This window comes from Balaenoptera musculus, chromosome 15, assembly GCF_009873245.2.
Source record: "Balaenoptera musculus isolate JJ_BM4_2016_0621 chromosome 15, mBalMus1.pri.v3, whole genome shotgun sequence".
Classification (NCBI taxonomy): domain Eukaryota; kingdom Metazoa; phylum Chordata; class Mammalia; order Artiodactyla; family Balaenopteridae; genus Balaenoptera; species Balaenoptera musculus.
This window is the reverse complement of record NC_045799.1, coordinates 80,793,943-80,814,562: the sequence shown is the minus strand read 5'-3', so window position 1 is coordinate 80,814,562 and position 20,620 is coordinate 80,793,943. Positions and strand designations below refer to the sequence as shown.

At 56.4% G+C, this 20,620-nt stretch overlaps 3 protein-coding genes across 3 annotated transcripts; 1 reads left to right on the top strand and 2 right to left on the bottom strand.

Annotated features, from left to right (window-relative positions):
• Positions 1–289: 289 nt before the first annotated feature.
• Positions 290–2,851, bottom strand: LOC118881669 (putative diacylglycerol O-acyltransferase 2-like protein DGAT2L7P). The gene is made up of 5 exons (XM_036826789.1): positions 2,836–2,851; positions 1,334–1,522; positions 916–1,162; positions 534–595; positions 290–477 (listed from the first exon to the last, which is right to left on the bottom strand). Exons 1-5 carry the CDS (start codon positions 2,849–2,851, stop codon positions 290–292), a joined length of 702 nt encoding a protein of 233 aa, XP_036682684.1.
• A 643-nt stretch (positions 2,852–3,494) lies between these two features.
• On the bottom strand, positions 3,495–11,168 carry PLOD3 (procollagen-lysine,2-oxoglutarate 5-dioxygenase 3). The gene is made up of 19 exons (XM_036826174.1): positions 10,642–11,168; positions 10,192–10,283; positions 9,889–10,025; positions 9,617–9,780; positions 9,374–9,486; positions 9,138–9,201; positions 8,488–8,585; positions 8,123–8,224; positions 7,822–7,947; positions 7,507–7,628; positions 6,994–7,098; positions 6,755–6,880; positions 6,322–6,463; positions 6,131–6,244; positions 5,877–5,945; positions 5,300–5,404; positions 4,628–4,774; positions 4,273–4,398; positions 3,495–3,930 (listed from the first exon to the last, which is right to left on the bottom strand). Exons 1-19 carry the CDS (start codon positions 10,751–10,753, stop codon positions 3,775–3,777), a joined length of 2,220 nt encoding a protein of 739 aa, XP_036682069.1. The 5' UTR covers positions 10,754–11,168; the 3' UTR covers positions 3,495–3,774.
• Positions 11,169–11,590: 422 nt separating this feature from the next.
• On the top strand, positions 11,591–19,517 carry ZNHIT1 (zinc finger HIT-type containing 1). Its single transcript, XM_036826175.1, has 5 exons — positions 11,591–11,754; positions 18,184–18,354; positions 18,804–18,883; positions 19,008–19,177; positions 19,272–19,517. Exons 1-5 carry the CDS (start codon positions 11,733–11,735, stop codon positions 19,291–19,293), a joined length of 465 nt encoding a protein of 154 aa, XP_036682070.1. The 5' UTR covers positions 11,591–11,732; the 3' UTR covers positions 19,294–19,517.
• The last annotated feature ends 1,103 nt before the right edge of the window (positions 19,518–20,620 follow it).

Here is a 20,620-nt window from a genome sequence, read left to right as displayed (position 1 = left end):
CGGGGTAGGGGCCGTGCGATGGAGGTCCACCCCCGCGTGCATTAGGAATCGTTGTGGGGAGCGGTCGCAGAAGAAGCCGGAGAGCCCACCGACTGGGTCCCCGCCGAGACTCTTTGATCTCGAGTGCGGCCGGCAGATCCTGGACGCGCGCCCCGGGTGTGTCTGCGGGTCTCCGGGAGTGTCTGGTCCCCTCCGAGGCCCGGCCAGGCGCGCGGACTTCCCCCGCCAAGTACAAACACACACACACCGCAGGTCTGTACCCACCTTTAATTTCAGTGCCCACCCACAGTCACCGAGGGCACCGGTGGGGGCCGGCGGCGCGTCTAGGTGGGGGGAGGAGCCCGTCGGCGGGGACGCCAGAGCGCGCCTTGTGCTCTTTCAACAGCTGCTTGAGCCGCTCCAAGTAGACCTCGTGCTGCGCGTCCACCTGCGCCCGGCTGGGCCGCGGGGTTCGCTGCGCCGGCATCGGGGCCCCCACTGTGGGCGGAACAGGAGGCCAGAGGGGTGGTCGCTAGCAGCCGCTCGCAGGTCACCTTCTCGCTCGCCGCGATTAACTGGGACAGAGTTCAGGGCTGGCGCGGTTGCCGAAGGCAGCCTGGGGGCGTGGCCGGAGTCCAGGATGTCAGGCCCCAACCGGGGGGGCCTTCACCTCCCGGCGCGGGGAGGGTGCAGGGGCCTTCAGCCCGGGAGGAGCAGGCGGGCGGGCCGGATAGCGGAGCGGGTAGAGGCCGGGGCTCGCCGACGGTGTGGATGGGCGTGCGGAAGGGGAGGAGGAGGACCCCGGGGGCCGTGGAACAGCGGCAGGGCCACTCTCAGCAGTGGCTGCAGCGCTTCCTGTGTCCTTCGCACCCATGAGCCCGGCGGGTTCGGAAACTGCTGGATGAGCTAGTTCTCCCCGAAAGAGAAGACTGGCACCAGGGAGGTCCTGGGGGAGCAGGGGGGCAACTGACTCCGGACCCCGCCCGGGGCGCGCTGCGCTCCTCCCCGGCAGCGCTGCCCTCTTCCAGCGCCAACTTGACAAATCTCTTCTGATTCCGGATTCGAAAGCTCAGCGCTCCGGGCTTTGCCTCCCCCGCCTCCAGGGGCCCCTCCCACTCCCAGGAGGCCCCCCGGGGCCGGGACAAGAGATAGGAGGCGCTGGCCTTGTCCCAGGACACAGATCCTGCGAGAGAGGGCGGAGGCCGGGGGACCTGACGCCTGATTCTTCCAGAAAAGAGGGCGCAGGGCTCTGGGGAAGTAAGTAGAGCTGGGACCAAGTGCCCGCATGCGGGAGGAGGGCAGGTAGGAGGTGACAGCAGGGACTGGGGCTCCTGAGACCCAGCGCTCTCCTCACCAGCACACATGATGTAGTCCCAGAAGACAGGGAGCTGGAACCAACAGGGCAGCGTGAGCAGGTGGGGCTGGAGGTGAGGGAAGAGGTGGGAGAAGCCAGTGGCCTCTGTGCAGAAGTTGCTGCAGGCCCCACTGACCAGAACCCCGTGAGGGTGGAAGCCAAAGAGGTAGTTCCAGGAGGGATCCGGATCTGCGGTTTTAACCAGCTGGGGGACAGAGGGTGCACACCCTACTGGGGAGCTGACATTGGACTTCGGGGGTGAAGGTCCCGAGAGTCCATTCTGAAGCCCTGCTCCCAGCCAGCGCACCGTTCCCGAGTGCCTCGCCGAGGTGGGGAGGTGGTCATGGATATGTCTGCGAATGGCCCGGTTGTGGACGCAGGCAGAGCAGTGGCCTCCTGCCCCAGGTGTGTTTCTATCTCCATGGAGCCAGACCAGGTCGAGGACCGCTAGGATCCAGGCCCGGCCCAGGAATACAAGGAGCAAGGCAGCCAGGCACACCTGGGCGGGAGGTGGTGGTGCTGCGTGGGGGGTTGTGAGGACTCAGGATCAGGAGGTTCGAGTCCCAGGTCCCCTGTTTGCCCCCTTCCCTGTTCCATGGCTTCAGGCCCACCTGTCCTATCTACATCTTTCTCCTTCGTTGAAGGACCCCACCCCACAGACCCCTGCCCTGCCTCCCTCCCTCCCGTGCTGGAATGGGGAAGCAGAGTGCCAGGCGCAGGTTTCCTCAGGTCTTCAGGGACTCAGTGAGCCCCCAAAAGGGGAAGACCCATTGCAGGATGGCAAACACTTGGAGGCCCCGGAAGAGGTGGCTGGAGGAGGATGCAGAGGGGAGTCACCCAGGGGCCACCATGGCTGTGAAGCGTACCTTCTTTGACCCAACCCACTGGTCCTGACCCCGGGCCTGGATTCTGCCCTCGCTTCCACCCCCGCTGCTGACCTGCACATTGGAGCATTGTGAACCCTGGCATGGAAGGGTTAACCACTATTTGGGCTCACAGGGCTGTGACCAGTAGGACCAAAAGGAAAGACCAGGGCTGTGGCTTGGAGCCTGGGGGTGAGGAAGGCATTTGACTTTGTGGAGGTCAGGACTGGCTCCCTGTGAGGAGCAGGGCTGGGAGAGGTCTGGGTCAGCAGGGGTTGCCATGTGTGTGTACCCTGAAGAGCAGGGCTCCCCATTTGTCACCCGGGCCTGGCCCCTGAACGGTAGGTGACCTGCAGGAGGATATATTCCCTAAGGAGTAGCTTAGGCCTCTGTGGGGAGACCTCCAGAGAGAAGGGTTTTATGGGAAAGGCTAAGGATTGGGGAACCCCTCCAAGAGAGAGCCCACTGGTCTGTCGGCACACCTTCCAGTGGGCTGGGGCCAGTCCTCACTGTGACCGTGGCCCTGTTTAACGTTGACCAGAGGCCTGCAGAGCCAGCACTTTTTCCAGGTCAGGGAACGTCACTTGTTTTTGGGTTTTTTTGGCTGCACCTTGCCTTGTGAGATCTTAGTTCCCTCACCAGGGATGGAACCCATGGTCCCTGCAGTGCAAGCCAGGAGTCCTAACCACTGGACCACCAGAAGTCTCAGTAAAAAAAAAAAAAAAGTCCCGGTCTTGTCTTTTTCAAGGCTGCTTCCCATCCCCCCTCTTCCAGGAAGCTTTCCTGGGCTGACCCTCAGGATTCCCCTCTCCTGATTCCACCTAACTAACAGCTTAGATGCAAGAAGCCACAGTAAGGTTCCAGCCTGTCTTCCCTCAAAGAACACATGCCCCCAGGGGAACTTACTTCCCCAGCAATGTCCCTGGAGCCCAGCTTAGGGCTGTGCCACCCCACACTTCATGCACTGGAGAAGATGCTATCAGGTGAGGAGAGAATCAGGGAGGAGAGCTTGCGGGCTTTGCGGGGGTGGGGATGGGGGGTTCTCACCTCAGCCCAACAAGGGAAGTCCTTCTTTCGGTCTGGCCCTCCTCACGTCCTCCCCCAGCTCTGGCAATGACGGGAGTTAGACATGGGAGCCAGGGAAGCTTCCAGGCTCCCACTCTGCTCTAAAATCATGTTTCCGCCTTTTCTTCTTCTCTGTTCTTTTCCTCTGGAAAACCCCGGGTCTCCCCTCTACACTGGGTGGCGGGAGAGATACGGGGTCCACAGGTAGATGAAAGAATAAATGGACTCGAGAATTACAAATCCTCTTTTATTGAGAGGGAGACTGAAAAACAATAATTTATCACGTGGTGAACACCCAGAATCCCTCTCCCCGGGAACCCTTGGGGGCTGAGGGGTGGAGCAAGGGGGCTCCCTGAGCTTCCTGAGGGCCGTGTGGTGGGGAGTGAGGCGACACATTCAGTCCCAGGCACACGGAACGTACACCCAGGAGGCGAGGAGCCGGACAGACCCCCTCTGAGGAGGGGGGCACAAGAAGGCACAATGGCAGGGAAGCTTGGGCAGAGTGGTGCAGCGTCAGGGGTCGACAAAGGACACCATGATGTAGCGAGTGCCCCGAGTGGTGGGCAGCCCCTCGTGGTAGTGGGTGAGGCGGCCAGGGTGCAGGAGCCCCCAGCCCTTCCGGGGGGACGACACCACGCAGTCGTAGCGCAGGAAGCGGCAGCCACCTCCCTGGGAACATGAGAAGGGACAGGAGTGCAGGGTGAGCGGAAGTGGGGACTGGGCGGCGGGCTGACAGCGGGGAGAGCCCGACAGGGGGAATCAGGGAGGCAGGACACAGGAGGTTTGGGCATCAGCAGATGGGAGACCCAGGAGAAAAGGTGAGGCTGCCAGCCCGGAAGGGGTCCAGAAGAGGATACCCACGAAGTCACTGAGAAATATAAAGAAGGCAGACCAGAGGGAGGGAGGTGACTGAGGGGTGTGTGTAGGGATTGTAAGGGGGCGGGACACAGGGTCCTGCGTGTGGGGAGGGGCCCTGGGGGCGCCCTGAAGCGGAGGGCAGTAGGGACTCACCTCATAATCCAGGCCCTTGTGGTTGAGGGCGACATTGAGGGTGAAGGTGGATGAGTCGTGATGTGGCCGCAGAGAGGGCTGCTCATCTGGCCGGTAGCGGACCACAAAGTTCATCACCGCGCGGGTCTGTGGGGACACGGGAGGAGAGGCTGGAGGGATGGCCATCAGGTCCGGGGAGGGGGAGGGGTTTTCACTGGTACCTGCGGGCTGCCTCCCCCAGGGCTGCGCTCCTGTAGGATCTCATTTTATGGGGCCCCAAACACCACGGGGGCCAAAAAGGCATCGTGTGGAGACGTCCCACCGGGACGGGGTGTGGGAAGGGGGAGGAGCGGGGGTGGCGAGTGCAGCGGCCCACCTTGGTGTGGTAGCCTGGGAACAGGCTCTCGGTCATGGGCCCCACGTACGTCCTCAGCAGCTGCAGCCACTGGTCCTCATAGCCCACTTGCTTCATGTGGATGTCCACGGTGGGCACGTTCTCGTAGCCTCCAGCCAGCCTTGAGTCCTGTGGGCAGTGGGCACTGAGCCAATAGGGCAGTGCCAGCCTCCCCCTCCTCTTGCTCCCAGGCCTTAAAGCCTGTATTCCCTCCGTCTGGAAGTCTCGACCACTTCTTAGCTTGACTCACTCCTCCTGTCCTCTAAGTGTCAGCTAAGATGTCACCTCTCCTGTGAAGCCCCTCGGTCCCCCCACGTCTGGGTCAAGGGTCCCTCCGGAGACTCCTGCAGCACCTGGGCTGCCCATCACAGCCTTTAGAAGCTGGGTTGCTGCTGCTACTGACAGCAGGTGAGACCCAGGAGGGCAGAGCTCGACCTGCACCACCCGGGTCAGGGGCTGGCGTCTAGGACCCACCCCGTAAGTATTTCTTGAACGAATGGATGAATGAATGAATACAGTTGTGCCTCCTGTGGGCCCCTCCCCCTTGGGGACCCCTCCTTGCTCCCACTCTCTGGATTCCATTTTCCCTCAATCAGGGAAATTTCACCTCCCTCCTCCTGAGGTCCCCCCTCCTCCCCTGCTCCAGCCCCTCACCTCATGCCGGCCTCCTGACCACTGGCCGTAGTGCTCCATTTCCTCCACCAGCTCATCACACATTTGCTCAGACAGCAGAGGGAACCAGTACACGTCCGGGCAGGGCTGAGGACGGATGGGGCAGGGCAAGAACAGCAGGGCCGGGTCATGCTCGGGGAGCGGACAAGCAGCCAAAGGAAGGGAGAGAAAGCAGGGAGCAGAAAGGGAAGCCAGGAGATGAGAGAATCTGCAGGAACGGGGATCTGAGTGTGGGGACGGGTCAGGAGGCGCTGGGCCAGAGAAGGTGGGAGCAGTGCTGAAAACATGGCACAAACGGCACGGGGGTCCTGGAGCCCCGGGTTCTGGGATAGTGGTTTTCAAACTCATCTTAAAAAGTATCATTTCACCCATACACCAATATACCCAACAGACAAGAGAGGACCACCCTGATTAATGCCAGGATGGGGGCGGCAGGCCTATCTGCTCAGCCTTTGCCCTCACCTTGCCTGAGCAGAAAACCCTGAGGCACCACTAATCCAGGCGGTGGGCCCAGGGGGTGATGGCCGTGTGATGGGTCGGGGTCCTGCGTGGGGCTCACCTGTTCCACGAACCCCTCCCCTTCCAGGGCGCGGCTGTAGTTCTCGTGAATGTACTGCTCCTTCCAGTCCTGGGGGTGGGGGGAGGCGCACCTTGACCCGGGCCCTCTTCATTCCATCTGCTCCCACCCAGGAAGCCCCCTCCCCAGGCAACAGGAGAGCCTGCACAGCGCGCATGCGCGTGCGGTGGGTCTGGGGCATCCTCCTTTACGGAAGGAGGGGAAACTACCTTCTGAGCGAGGGGCCGCCTACTCACCAGGGGGTTGTCGAAGATCTGCCAGAGGTCAGGGTGCAGGTGGTCTGTGTCATACCGGGAAGTGGCCAGGAGGCGCCCAAATTCGTGCTGATTGCTGAGGTGGAGAAAGATGCCCTGGCGTGGGGGGAGGGTGTGAGAAGGGTGACAGGGAGCAAGCGCCTTGCCCCGCCTCGAGCCCCAGGCCCACTCACCTTATCCCGCAGGCTCTTGCAGAAGGCCATGTCTGGGTCAGTGTCACTGCCCGAGAACACCTCCCTCTGGGGCAGCTCCGTCCTCAGGGTCTCCCCGCGGATCACGTAGGCCTGGGATATGTAGGGCACATTCCACACGCCCCTGGAGGCACCCACACCGGGGTCAGCTAGGTGGGCGACCCCCACAATCCTGCCCTGTTCCTCCCAGGAGCCCCTTCCCTCGAGGGCTGTGAGCTGCTAGGTCCCACTGGCTTCCCCCGTCAAGCCCTGCTGATCGCAACCCTCTCATGCCCCCCTGCACGGTCAGTCCCTGCCCACAACCCCCAGCATGTCTTATGGGTGGCCACTGGAGCCCCGAGACTGGGGATTTGGGGCAGGATGCAGGGGTCTCCGAGGGCCCAGCTCGGGGGAGGGGAGGGGCTGCAGGACGCACACTCGCTTCCGCTGCACCAGCTCCACGTAGTCCTCGGAGCGCGCGTAGTACTCATCGGGACTCAGGGCTCCCCAGAAATTGGACCACAGCTTCCCGTGGCGGGACAGCATGGGCGCTATCACCTTCCTGTGGACGAGCAGAGGTGAGGGCCAGGCGGAGTTGTGCCCCGTGCCCAGGGGAGGAGTTGGGGGTTCCCTGGGGGCTACTTGGGGGCCCTCTGGCTGAACCAGGCGAGCGACCTGTTCTCTTCAATGAGGATGCGCAGGGTCTGCGGGTTGCTGATGACCGCGTCTGCGTCCAGGCTGAAGTAGAATTCACACTTGGGGTCCTGCCGGCAAATGTCCCTGGAGGTGACAGACCAACAGACAGATGAGCTGAAACGGGAGCAGGTGGGGGGGAGAGGGGACTGTAGAGTGGGTGGAACTCCCCCTACCCGCTGAGGAGAAGAGGAGGAAAGTGGGTAGAAGCACCAGCAAGAGGACAGGAGGGAGAAAAAGATGGGGGGGAGGGGGAGGGTGGGAAAGGGGGAGGCCGAGGCCTGTGTGCCTCCTCCCCCAGGACCCCCAGATTCTTCCATCTGTGCGGGGCAAGGGAGGGACAGCACGCGTAGTGGCTGGGAGTGCGCAACTGTGGAGGCCGAGGAGAGGCTGGATGGGGAACGGAGAGGGAAGGGGGCATGCAGTGGGTGGCAGCCCCTCGCCCACTGCTTTCACCGCCCCCCCCCCAGCAACACCCACCCGAGGCTCACTCACATGGCCATGTCCCTGGCCTCGCCTGGCGTCAGGCCCTCCTCGGGCCCCACCAGCTTCACAGCTGAGAAGTGGTCCTGCAGCTGGGGCCAGGAGTCAGCAATGTGGGGCTCGTGGTACACCTCCTGGAGATGGTGGGGGGAGAAGGGGGAGATGGGGAGGCTGAGAGGGCAGAAAAGATGGTGCCTGAGGGACAGGAGCGGGGAAGGAGGTGAGCGGAAGGGTGCAGGAAGGAGTCTGGGATAGGGAGTGGGAGTTCTGATGAGGGCAGGGGCGGGGTCCCTTGGGAGGGAGAGGCTGTCAGTCGGGGTGTCTCACGTTGTTGTGCAGAAAGAGGGTGACCCTGTCGGGGGGATAGTCCAGGAGCAGCAGCCTCTGGAGGAAGCGGGGCAGGAACGGGCTAGGTTGTTCCACAAACACTGCGAGAAGCACCCGGGGGGGAGTCTGGAAGATACAACGTGATGGGGCTCAGAGGAAAGCCCGCCAGTCTGTCCTCCACAACCCTGGCAGGTTTGGGGGTCTCCAGGGGCTTTGCCCCCACCCACTGCTGCCTGGAATGCCCTCCCTGCACCCCCTGCTTCCAAGCGCTCTCCCACCCACGCTGGCACCCCCTCCTCACCTGCCCCCCCGGGAGTGGCCTCCGGTCCTGGTCGCAGAACCCACAGCCTCCCTCAGGAGTCCAGCCATTGGGGACGTAGTTTCCCAGGTAATTCAGCTGGAGCTGTTGGGAGAGACGGTGAGAGGCTGAGGCTGACGAGTCCAGGGCCAGAGGTGAGGGAGGTGGGGCAGACAGGCAGGGGACAGGGCAGGATGGGGAGCGGTGGCCACTGAGAAACTCTCCCAGCACCCGTGCTTCTGGGGCTGGGGAGGACTCACTACTTGGAAGGGCTGGAGGAACCTGGGGGCTGGGGCGAGGTCTGGGGCAGGGGCTGTGCGGCCAGGACTGACTGGGGCTGGGGCTGAGGGTATAAGCAACTGGGGCACCTTAGTGGGGCCGTTCCCATGGACCACAACAGGAAGTGTGTCATAGGCCACATTCCGGATACGCACGCGATTCCGACCAAACTTTAAAACCACCTCATCTGGGGAAGAAAGGCCAGGCTTCAGACTCCCTTTCCCCAAAAGCTGCCAAACAGCACGTGCTTCTAAATATAGGGGGGCGGGGGCTGCCCAGCTTCTCTAGAGGATGAAGGACTGTGACCCATGGGGCAGGGACGGGATACCTTCTCTCTCTGAGGGCACTGACCAGGCTGCTGCCACCCTGGGGCACCCCACCACTTACTACCTGTGCGACCTGGGCAAGTCACTGGCCCCTCAAAGATGCAGTTTCCCCATCTGAGACAGGTGGATAACCACAGACCCGCCCTTTGTAGAATTGTTGTGTTAAATGAAATTACAGAAGTAAAACCCTGGCCCAGAGCCTTGCCACATAGTATGTCAAACAGACATTAGGTACGACCATTGCTGCTTCTGTTACTATTAGCACAGTGCAACTAACTCTATCAGCCATTCTGACGTTTGATGAAGTTAACATCGAGGTGAGTTGAAGATCACCCCAGTTCTACCAGGAGCCCCTCCCACATTCAGGACCCCCAGCAGCCTCTCATCACCCCTTCTGATTGCCTTTTCCTCACCTAAAGCCCCGTTGAGGTTCTGAAAGATCTGCGATTTATGATCCAGATTAAGGCTGAGTTTCTCCTGGATGGGATGAGATGGGGCAGTTAATTAAAGAGGGGGTGGGACATCATTTCCCACTCTTTTCTCTTTATGTCTTTCAAGAAGCCTCTTTACCCCTTCCCTCCCATTCAGCCTGAGAGGGCTGCCACCTCCAGAGCTTCAAGTCGGGACCCCCTCCTCTGCCCCTCCCTACCCTCAGTCCTGGGTCCAGGTAGAGCCGAGTGTAGAACAGCTGATCGTCATCGTCATCTTTGTACTTCCACTGGCGGACGATTTGGTGGATAGCGGGGGCGAAGCCAATGAATCCTGGGTCGGGGGAGGGGAGGTGCTGACTCCAAGATTCCCAGGGTCCCAGGACCTGTCCCCACTCCCTCTCCAGCCCTCAGGCACCTGGAACACTCCATGCCCCACCACTTTTGGACACTCTGCCACTCACCACCAGAGTTGAGGAAGCGCTTCCCCGTGCCCACCTCAGGGTACTGCTCCGCCAGCGCCCACTCGGGCCAGCAGAAGCCCTCTGCAGAGAAGAGCAGGCGGCTGCCACTCTGGACAAACTTCTTCAGCAGCTCCGAGGGGCTGCCAGCCAGAATCACATCGTAGCTGGGGGAGGAAGGGGAGGATGAGCAGGACAGCCACTAGGAACCTCAGTATCCTCACCCCCTCTTTCTGTCCACCCCTCTTCTTTCTCCCCAGCCCCAGCCCCTTTACCTGTCCACAAACATGATGACCATATCTTCCCTGTCTGCATATTTCTCCATTTCCTTCTTTAGCCACCTGACCTTCTGTCCTCCACCAACCGTTCGGGCTACATCGCCCCCTCGCCACTCCTGTCCCAGGCCCAGGGTCTGTGGAGGAGACCCAGAATGCCAGGGAGGGGCTCAGGCGGCCAGGTGGTGCCACCGCCCTGACCAGGCTCACCGTGGGGTCCCAGGCATCCAGCCCTCAGCCCACTCCTAGGCTAGACCCCACCCCCACCCCTTCTAGAAGCCACGAGGGTGTTCCTCTCCTCACCCGCACAGTGTAGTTGAAAAACTCCGCTGACCGAAGGAAACGCCGGTATCCTTCTGTCTCGCCTGTGGCCACGGTGATCACCAGCAGCTTCTCTGTCACCAGCCAAGAATTGGCACTCAGGACCCACTCGCCCAGCTGCCCCACGCGCTCCACTCACCGCAGGTCCCCTTCCCCTCCCTCTGACTCTGCTCCTGTTCCTCACCTCCTTTCCGCATTCCCTCTTAAACTCTTCCAACCCAGGGAAACCTGACCCCAGTGAAAGCGGGATGGGAGTAACACCCAGAAATTCGGGGTCAGTTTCCATGCGGAGGGTGGAAACAGTTCAGAGCGAGGAGTGGGCGAGGGGCCGTGTGATTCGGCCCTAGGGAGCCCGCTGGGCGTGGGAGAGGCCGGCCTCGACCCTCTCCCCCGGGTCAGTCTGGCGCCACTCGCCCCTCCCGGGGTTCTCACCTGGGTTGACAGGGTCGCTGCCCCGGGGACGATTTGAAGCCGAGGCCTCAGGAGGCGGCGACAGCAGTAGCAGCAGTAGCAGCAGGAGCCGGAGTCCCGGGCCCGAGGCCATGACGGGGAGCTGGCCGAGCGGCACACAGGCCCGCACCGGGCTCTGGCTGTGCGCCTGGACTCCAGCTCCGGAGAGGGTCTCTGGGAAAAAGGATGCGGGCTGCTGTGCGGCCCGCAGCTAGGAGGAGCCGGGTTGGGGCTCCGCCCTGGGGGGAAAAAAAAGCGTACCCGGAGGTTACAGAAAACTCGAGATGCCGGGCCTTAGACAAGGCGAGGATTGTCCCGGGCGGTGAGCAGAACTGAACGAGCGGAGGGGGCGCCCAGCCCGGAGGCGGGGGAAGGGCGGGGACTAGGGCTGGCGATCCCGAGCCGAGGACATTTAGAGCCAGCCCGGCCCACAGCCAGCCTAACACTTGAGGAAAGTGAAACGCGGAGAGGGGAAGTGACCCCTTGCGGGTCCGGCGGGATGCGGAGGCGGGTCTTTGCCACAGCCCTGCATCGAGCAGCCGGGCGGAAGACCCAGAAAGAGAGGCGGTGGGGACGCGCGGAGCGGGTTTGACGGCAGGGAGGGAGAAGGCCGAGGAGTCTGCGGCCCCAAGGGGTCTGGGGGTTGAGGTTTTGGCAGAGGGTCACCGGGGACCTCTGGGATTGCCCACTCAGGCCAAGTTCTTTGGTACTCCGGACCATCATCTTCACCGCCCAGGGGAGAAGCTCCAGGGGATGCCTTTGTGATGATTGTATCTTCAGACGGACCAAAGGAAAATGACGTTTCTTGAAAGATCACTGGCAACACCTCTTTAAAATGACCCATTTCGAGGGTCCCGCAAAATACACAACTACACCGAGGTCGGAAGTAGTTTTGCCCGTATAAAATATGGCGGAAAGCTTTCTGGTCTCTAAGGGAACATTACGCAGTTAAAGCGGTGGATTGCACTGCGCACGCGTAGAGGCACGCGCCACAGGAAGTCGTCATGCCCCTACCACAGCGCGTGATTTAGAACGCGTGCGCAGTAGGCTCATCTGGCGGCTGTGTTGTGAAAATGGTGGAGAAGAAAACTTCGGGTATGTGAGCCCTCGGCTGTTGGCCCCCTACCCTCCTCTAAAACCGAACCCGGCCTAGGATTCCCTCAACCAGTTATTAGTCTTAAATCCCTACCCCGGGCCTCGGGTCCTGACGTCGGGGCAGACCCCCAAACCATCCGTTCACGTTTTATTCATGCCTGCTGCAACCCGGGCCCTGGGGATGGAGAAAGAAAAAAGATCCTTAGCATCCAAGAACTGGCTTTCCGGGAGCTGGGCAGACGCGCAGACTTACCACTGCATTTCAGAGTGATACGTGCTATGGTAGAGGGATGCAGAGTGCCTGGGCTCGGGGAGGAGTGGCATCCAACCCAGCTTCTGGGAAGGAGGGGACTGGAGGGAAAGAAAACGCTTGGATTGAGTCCTGAAAGTCACAGTTTAGCTCAGTGCAGTTGCGTGGGGACTCCTTCCCTGCAGCGGGAACCGCACGTGCCAAGGTAGGAGAGCAAGAAAAAGCAAATCGCTTAGGAAGCCAAGTTCACGGTTCTGGGGCTTGCAGAGGAGAGAGGCTGGAGGGCTAGGAAAAGGTATCCTTGAAAGGCATTATATACACTGCCGAAGAGTTTGAACTCTCTGGAGAGGGCGGTGGAGAGCCATCAAGGGCTTTTAAGGCAGGGGAGTGACCCAGACAAATTTATCTCTTAGAAAGGGAGTTTAGCTTCAATGCGGAGGATGGATTGGAGCGACTAGAGCTGCGCCGTCCGGTAGAAATTTCAGGGATGATGGAAATGTTCTTAATCAGCACTATTCAGTATGGCAGCCGGTAGCCACATGTGGCTATTGAGCACTTGAAATGTGGCAAGATTGAGAAACTGAATTTAAAATTTTATGTGTCTTAATTAATTACATCTTAATTAATCTACATCTAAATTTCAGTAGCCTCATGTGACTAGTGGCTGCTCTATTGTGTAGTGCAGGTTCAGAGATTGGAAGGCCAGTTAGGAAGCTGTTGAGGAATCCAGATAAAAAGAGATGAGGGTCAGAACACTCTGCCAGATTGACTTGTAATAAATCCAGTCATGTCATCTTTAAACCCCTCACTGGATCTCCAACACCCTCACCATAAAATCCCCAAATCCAGATTCCTTTATTTTGTTATTTTTAAAATTTTTAAATTTATTTGGTTGCGCTGGGTCTTAGTTGCAGCCGGCGGGCCCCTTAGTTGTGGCATGTGAACTCTTAGTTGCAGCATGCATGTGGGATCTAGTTCCCTGACCAGGGATCGAACTCGGGCTTCCTGCATTGGGAGCTCGGAGTCTTATCCAGTGGACCACCAGGGAAGTCCCAAAGCCAAATTCCTTTAGATACTTAAAGGTAAGATTCTTAATGGTCTGCCTGACTTCCTATCCCCATCCTCCCCCCGCCCCACCACACACACATACTTTATATACCAGCCATACAGAACTTTAAAAAATTTATTGAAGGCACTGCAGTCTTTCATCCAGGCCTTCTCTCATGCTGGTACCAAGGCCTAAGACACCCCACCCCCATCCCAATCAGGCTAACTTCTATTCATCAGTCAGGCCTCAACCTAGACTTACTTTCCTCTGGAAAATCTTCCTGACTACCCCAAGCCCTGGTTATGTGTTTCTGTCATGTGCTTTGTAGTACTTTGTACTTCCCTGTCCTAGCATGTACTGTCCTGTACTGGGCTTGTTTATTTGATCATTTATATTCCCCACCTGACTGTAAGCTCTGGTTGTATTCCCAGAACTGCCTGGTACTTGGAAGGGAGGCAGTATAGTACAGCGATCAAGAGGATCTTTTTTGATGCTGGGCAGTTCTGGGTTTGAATTCTGACCCAGGTGCTTATTAGCTGTGTAAACTTTGGACAGGTTTCTTAACCTCTGAACTCCAGTAAACTGGGGATAATAATGATACCTATCTCATAGGGTTGATGTAAAGATTAAAGGATTCCATTTATGCAAAGAGCTTAGTACAGGCAGATCTCAGAGATATGCAGGTTCGGTTCTAAACCACTGCAATAAAGCGAATATCGCAATAAAGTGAGTCACACAAATTTTTTTATTTCCCAGTGCATATAAAAATTATGTTTAGGGACTTCCCTGGCTATCCGGTGGTTAAGACTCCAGGCTTCTACTGCAGGGGGCACGGGTTCAATCCCTGGTCGGGGAACTAAGATTCCACATGCTGCTCGGCGCGGCCAAAAAGAAATCTTTTTTGTTTTTACGTTATAGTCAGTTAAGTGTGCAGTAGCATTATGTCTTTTCAAAATGTACATGCCTTAATTTAAAAATACTTTATTGCTAAGAAATGCTAGCCATCATGTGAGTCTTCAGCGCGTTGTAACCTTTTTTGCTGGTGGAATGTCTTGCCTCGATGTGGATGGCTGCTGACTGATCAGGGTGATGGTTACTGAAGGCTGGGGTGGCCGTGGCAGTTGCTTAAAGTAAGACAGCACTGACGTTTGCCACATTGATTGACTCTTCCTTTCGTGAAGGATTTCTCTGTAGCCTGCAATGCTGTTTGATAGCGTTTTACCCAGAGTAGAACTTCTTTCAAAATTGGAGTTAATCCTCTCAAGCCTGTCACTGCTTTATCAAGTAAGTTATATAATATTCTATTTTTTAAAGGTCTTTGTTTTTTCCCTTCCTTTCCTTTCCCTTTCTTTCTCCACCCTCCCTCCCTCCCTCCCTCCCTCCCTTCCTTCCTTCCTTCCTTCTGTCCCCACACAGCTTGCAGAATCTTAGTTCCTCAACCAGGGATCGAACCCTGGCCCACTGCAGTGGGAGCTCGTAGTCCTAACCACTGGACTGCCAGGGAATTCCCTGTTATGTGATACTGTGAATCATTTGTTGTTGTTTCAACAGTCTTCACAACATCTTCACCACGAGTAGATTTTATCTCAAGAAACCACTTTCTTGGCTCATCCAGAAGAAGCAACTCCTCATCCATGAGTTTTATAGTGAGATTTCAGCAATTCAGTCACATCTTCAGGCTCCCCTTCTAATTATAGTTCTCTTGCTGTTTCCACCACATCTGCAGTTACTTCCTCCACTGAAGTCTTGAATCCCTCAAAGTCATCCATGAGGGTCGGAATCAACTTCTTCCAAACTCCTGTTAATGTTGACGTTTTGACCTCTTCCCATGAATCACAAATGTTCTTCATGGCATCGAGAATGGTGAATCCTTTCCAGAAGGTTTTCAATTGACTCTGCCCAGCTCCATCAGAGGAATCATTATCTATGGCAGCTATAGCCTTATGAAGTATATTTCTTAAATAATAAGACTTGAAAGTCAGAATTACTCCTTAATCTACGGGCTGCAGAATGGATATTTTGTTAGCAGGCGTGAAAACAACATTGATCTTGTTGTACATCTCCCTTAGAGCTCTTGGGTGAGCAGGTGCATTGTCAATGAGCAGTAATATTTTGAAAAGTATCTTTTTTTCCTGAGAAGTAGGTGTCAACAGTGGGCTTCAAATATTCGGTAAACTATGTTGTAAACAAATGTGCTGTCATTCAGGCTTTGGTGTTCCATTTATAGAGCACAGGCAGGATAGATCTAGCCTAATTCTAGCCTAATTCTTAAGGGCCCTAGGATGTTCAGAAGGGTAAATGAGCGTTGGCTTCAACTTAAAGTTACCAGCCAGCTGCTTTAGCCCCTAACAAGAGAGTCATCCTATGCTTTGAAGCTTTGAAGCCAGGCATTGACTTCTCCTCTCTAGCTATGAAAGTCCTGGATGGCTTCTTCTAATAGAAGGCAGTTTTGTCTACACTGGAAGTCTGTGGTTTAGTGTTGCCACCTTCATTAATTATCTTAGCTAGATCCTCTGATTTTTTTTTTTTTGGCCGTGCTGCGCAGCTTGCGGGATCTTAGTTCCCCAGTCAGGGATCGAACCCGGGCCCACAGCAGTGAAAGCGCACAGTCCTAACCACTGGACCACCAGGGAATTCCCTTAGTTTGAGCTTCTGAATAACTTACTGCAGCTTCTACAACAGCACTTTTAAAAAATATATTTATTTATTTATTTGGCTGTGCCGGGTCTTTAGTTGCAGCATGCGAACTCTTATTTGCAGCATGTGGGATCTAGTTCCCTGACCAGGGATCGAACCCAGGCTCCCTGCATTGGGAGTGTGGAGTCTTAGCCACAGGTCACCAGGGAAGTCCCTCTACATCAGCACTTGCTGCTTCAGCTTGCACTTTTATGTTATGGAGACGGCTTCTTTCCTTTTTTAAAAAAATAAATTTACTTATTTATTTATTTATTTTTGGCTGCGTTGGGTCTTCGTTGCTGCGCGCGGGCTTTCTCTGGTTGCAGCGAGTGGGGGCTACTCTTCGTTGCGGTGCGCAGGCTTCTCATTGAGGTGGCTTCACTTGTTGTGGAGCACAGACTCTAGGCTTGCGGGCTTCAGTAGTTGTGGCATGCAGGCTCAGTAGTTGTGGCTTGCGGGCTCTAGAGCGCAAGCTCAGTAGTTGCGGTGCACGGGCTTAGTTGCTCCGTGGCATGTGGGATCTTCCCGGACCAGGGATCGAACCCATGTCCCCTGCATTGGCAGGTGGATTCTTAACCACTGCGCCACCAGGGAAGTCCCTGGCTTCTTTCCTTAAACCTCATGAACCAACCTCTGCTCGTTTCACACTTTGTTTCTGCTGCTTCCTCACCTCTCTCAGCCCTTGTAGAATTGAAGAGAGTTAGGGCCTTGCTCTTTATTAGGCTTTGGATTAAGGGAATGTTATGGCTGGTTTGATCTTCTATCCAGACCACTAAATCTTTCTCCATATGAGCAGTAAGGCTGTTTTGCTTTCTTGTCATTCAGGTGTTGACTGAACTAGCACTTTTAATTTTCTTCAAGAACTTTTCCTTTGCATTCACAGCTTAGCTAACTGTTTGGTGCAAGAGGCCTAGCTTTTGGCCTGTCTCAGCTTCTGACATGCCTTCCTCACTAAGCATAATCATTTCTAGCTTTTGATTTAAAGTGAGAGACATGTAGCTCTTCCTTTCACTTGAACACTTAGAGGCCACTGTAAGGTTATTAATTGGCCTAATTTCAATATTGTTGTGTCTCAGGGAATCGGGAAGCCCGAGGACAGGGAGAGAGACTTGGGACAGCTGACTGCTAGAGCAGTCGGAACACACACACATTTATCAATCAAGTTTGCCGTCTTGTATGGGCGCGATTTGTGATGCCCGAAAACAATTACAATAGTAACATCAAAGATCACTGGTCACAGATCACCATAACAAAGATAATAATAATGAAAACGTGTGAAATATTGCAAGAATTACTAAAATGTGACATATAGACACAGTCTCAGGCTATGGAGAGCTCAAGCAAACACACTGGATTTGGCCCTAGATGGTCACTGGTGTCCTGAGTGTGAGTGGTTCCCATTGAATGGAAGTTGGTTTGCCGGGGGTTGGTTAGGAGTGGATGGGAGGTAAGGAAATAAAACTTACCATGGACTGCACTCTCAAAGCAGAGTAGGTATGAAGTTGGGTAGACACGTGAGAGTTTAGCAGGTTTTTCTATGGCGGGGAAAGTACCAGTTGAGTGGGAGGGGTTGAAGATGCGAGAGGCGGGGAGGACTCGAGCTAGAGGTAAAGGGTTTGGGTTTAGCAGTGGGACTTGGGGGTGCATCCACTTGGAATGGAGGGACGGGGGGTACCCATGCAGTTATGATTGAGGGTAGGCTGATGGATGAGCATCTCTCCATGGTGGCTCATGTCCTTTTAGGTGGGAAAGGAGATTGCTGAGTGTAAAGGCTGAGTGCATCAAGGTCCCCGTGGAGCCTGGAAGCCCCGAGTGTACTGTGGTCTCCGTCAGCATGGTTGTGTGATTTCAGCCAGCAGTGAGAGGTCTCCAGGAGGCATTTCATTGGCTGTGTCTGGGATTGGGAGGAAAGGCTGGGGCCAAAAGGATAGAAAACAGGCATGAATGGGGACTTACCTGGTAGTCCAGTGGCTAAGACTCCACGCTCCCAGTTCAGGGGGCCCGGGTTCGTTCCCGGGTCAGGGAACTGGATCCTGCATGCCACAACTAAGAGTTAACGTGCCGCAACTAAGAATCCCGCATGCCGCAACTAAGAATCCCGCATGCCACAACTAAAGATCCCACATGCAACAACGAAGATCCTGCGTGCCACAACTAAGACCCAGCGCAGCCGAATAAATAAATAAGTAAATAAGTAAATATTTTAGAAAAAGAAAAGAAAAGAAAACAGGCATGAGTGACTGAAACGGCAGTCTTAGGTGGCTGGGAAGGAAGCAGCCAGAGTGGGTGATATATTGGGAGAAGACACAGGGGCCAAGGGCTTGGGGACTAGGATGAGATCGGAGAACTGTGCCTCCCCAACCCCTGGACGTCTTCCACACACGGCTCAGAGCCAAAGCCGCCCCAGCTTCTCTCTTCTCTGACCCCATAACTCTTCTGGCCCCGTCCCATCTAGTTCGCTCCCAGGACCCTGGACAGCGGCGGGTGCTGGACCGGGCGGCCCGGCAACGCCGCATCAACAGGCAGCTCGAGGCCTTGGAGAATGACAACTTCCAGGACGACCCCCACGCAGGGCTTCCCCAGCTCGGCAAGCGGCTGCCTCAGTTTGATGATGATGCAGACACTGGTGAGTCGGGTGGAGGAGGGAGCGGGCGCCGGGTGCCAGGAGACAAGGCTGCAGGAAGAGGGAAGAGCCTGCCCGGGTCAGGGTGCGTAAGGACATCGGGCTGGGGGATGGATGATCCAGGAGCTCCTCTGGCTCCTTTGAGCCAACTGCTCTCCCTTTCTGTGCTTCCATTTCCTTTCCTGTATGTATCAATAGGATAAAGAAGCTGGAGCCGACGAGCTCTGAGATCCCTTGAGCTTGGACACAAAGCTCTAGATGTAGGGAGGGTGGAGATGGAGGAAGGCTTGGCTTGGAGCAGTGGGGGGCGGGGAAGGGTGTTAGAGAGAGGCCGGCTTAGAACCCAGGTGGGCACCTGGGCAATGAATGGACACGGGGGATCGGAACGGTGAAGCAAAGAACCAGTGTCTTCCTTGACACGTGCCAAGTAACTCATTGCTCTTGACCTCTAGGAAAGAAAAAGAAGAAAACTCGAGGTGATCATTTTAAACTTCGCTTCCGAAAAAACTTTCAGGCCTTGCTGGAGGAGCAGGTGAGAGGAGCTGGCTGGGGAGGACCCCACAGGGCAGGGATGCACCTGCAGAGATCCTTGGCCCCAGCGGGTGTTCCTGGGAGGGGACAGAGGGGTCACAGGGCCAGCCCCCTTGTCTCTGCAGAACCTGAGTGTGGCTGAGGGCCCCAACTACCTGACGGCCTGCGCAGGACCCCCATCCCGGCCCCAGCGCCCCTTCTGTGCTGTCTGTGGCTTCCCCTCCCCCTACACCTGTGTCAGCTGCGGCGCCCGGTACTGTACTGTGCGCTGCCTGGGCACCCACCAGGAGACCAGGTGAGAGGGGCCTCCCCCGGGTCCACACCCTCCCCCTCCTCCCCCCGCAGCCTCCTGGACCCTCTGCTCATCCTGGGCTTCCTCTGCCTTGCAGGTGCCTGAAGTGGACTGTATGACCCTAGGCGTCCCCAGAGAGGAAGGCCTTCTGTGCATCACCTGGCCTCGGAGAGGGCATCACCGAAAGGAAAGGCGCTCCCCCTGGACCAAGAGAGGAGCCCAACAAAGCTCGTGTCCTGTCCTCCAGGGAAGACCAGTCTTACTCCCAGGGACTGTGGCAGGGCAGTGGGCCGAGCCCTCAGCGTGCTGTTGTAATAAAAGGTCTCATGTGAGGAGGAGCCTGCCTGTTTGGTCCTGTGGTGTTTTGGGGGTGAGGCTGAGGGGTCTCCTGTCTCTCGAACTCACTGCTCTGTGTCTTTTCCTACTCCCGCTATCTGCCCCTCATGGTTCCTGACCGTGAAAGATTTTGTCCCATTCTCCTGCCATCCCCAGGTCTTTGCATTTCTTGGCTGCTGCTTTTTTTTTTTTTTTTTTAATATTTATTTACTTATTTATTTTTGGCCGCGTTGGGTCTTCATTGCTGTGCACAGGCTTTCTGTAGTTGCAGTGAGCAGGGGTTATTCTTCGTTGCAGTGGCTTCTCTTATTGCAGAGTACGGGCTCTAGGCGCGCAGGCTCAGTAGTTGTGGCTTGCAGGCTCTAGAGCACAGGCTCAGTAGTTGTGGTGCACAGGCTTAGTTGCTCTGCAGCATGTGGGATCTTCCCGGACCAGGGATTGAACTTGTGTCCCTTGCGTTGGCAGGCGGATTCTTAACCACTGCACCATCAGGGAAGTCCCTTGGCTGCTTTATGTCGCTATTTGGGTTATCGATCTAGTTCTTTTTTTTTTTTTTTTTTTCTTAATTTTGTTTCTCTAGTTCCTCTGGGTATCTTTTGAGTACCGCTGGCTCCCAGGACTGGTGATGGGGAAGTGGAGCGAGGGGAGGGGTGGGGACGGGGGTATAGAAGGGTACCACAGAAGGCACCAGCCCTGTCTTTGTCCTCTGGTTCTTCACCAAATGGGAGAGACTGGGACCTCGTTCTTGGTGCTGCCCGTCTGAGGGAGCACTTGTCCTTAGGAAGCCCCTCTTACCAGGGGCTGTGGTGTGTGAAATTATTAGCAGCAGAGAGAACCCAGAAATTTCTGGGACGCGTCAGGAAGTTCACGGTATAGAGGCTCCTGTTCTTGGTGGCCCTGGATGCTGTAACTTCTGTGGTACTAGAGCTTCTTACGCCCACACCTTCTCTAAGTGGATTTCAAGCTGTGAGCTCTTAAGTGCCTTGGAGTTGCTGTCTTAAGGCCCCATACCCTGTTGCAACTTAGCAAACCAGGTGCTTAGGAAATACTTGTTGCACAAATTACTTCAGTAGGATATTAATGGGATCCAGCCAAGCTGGTGTCAGGGAA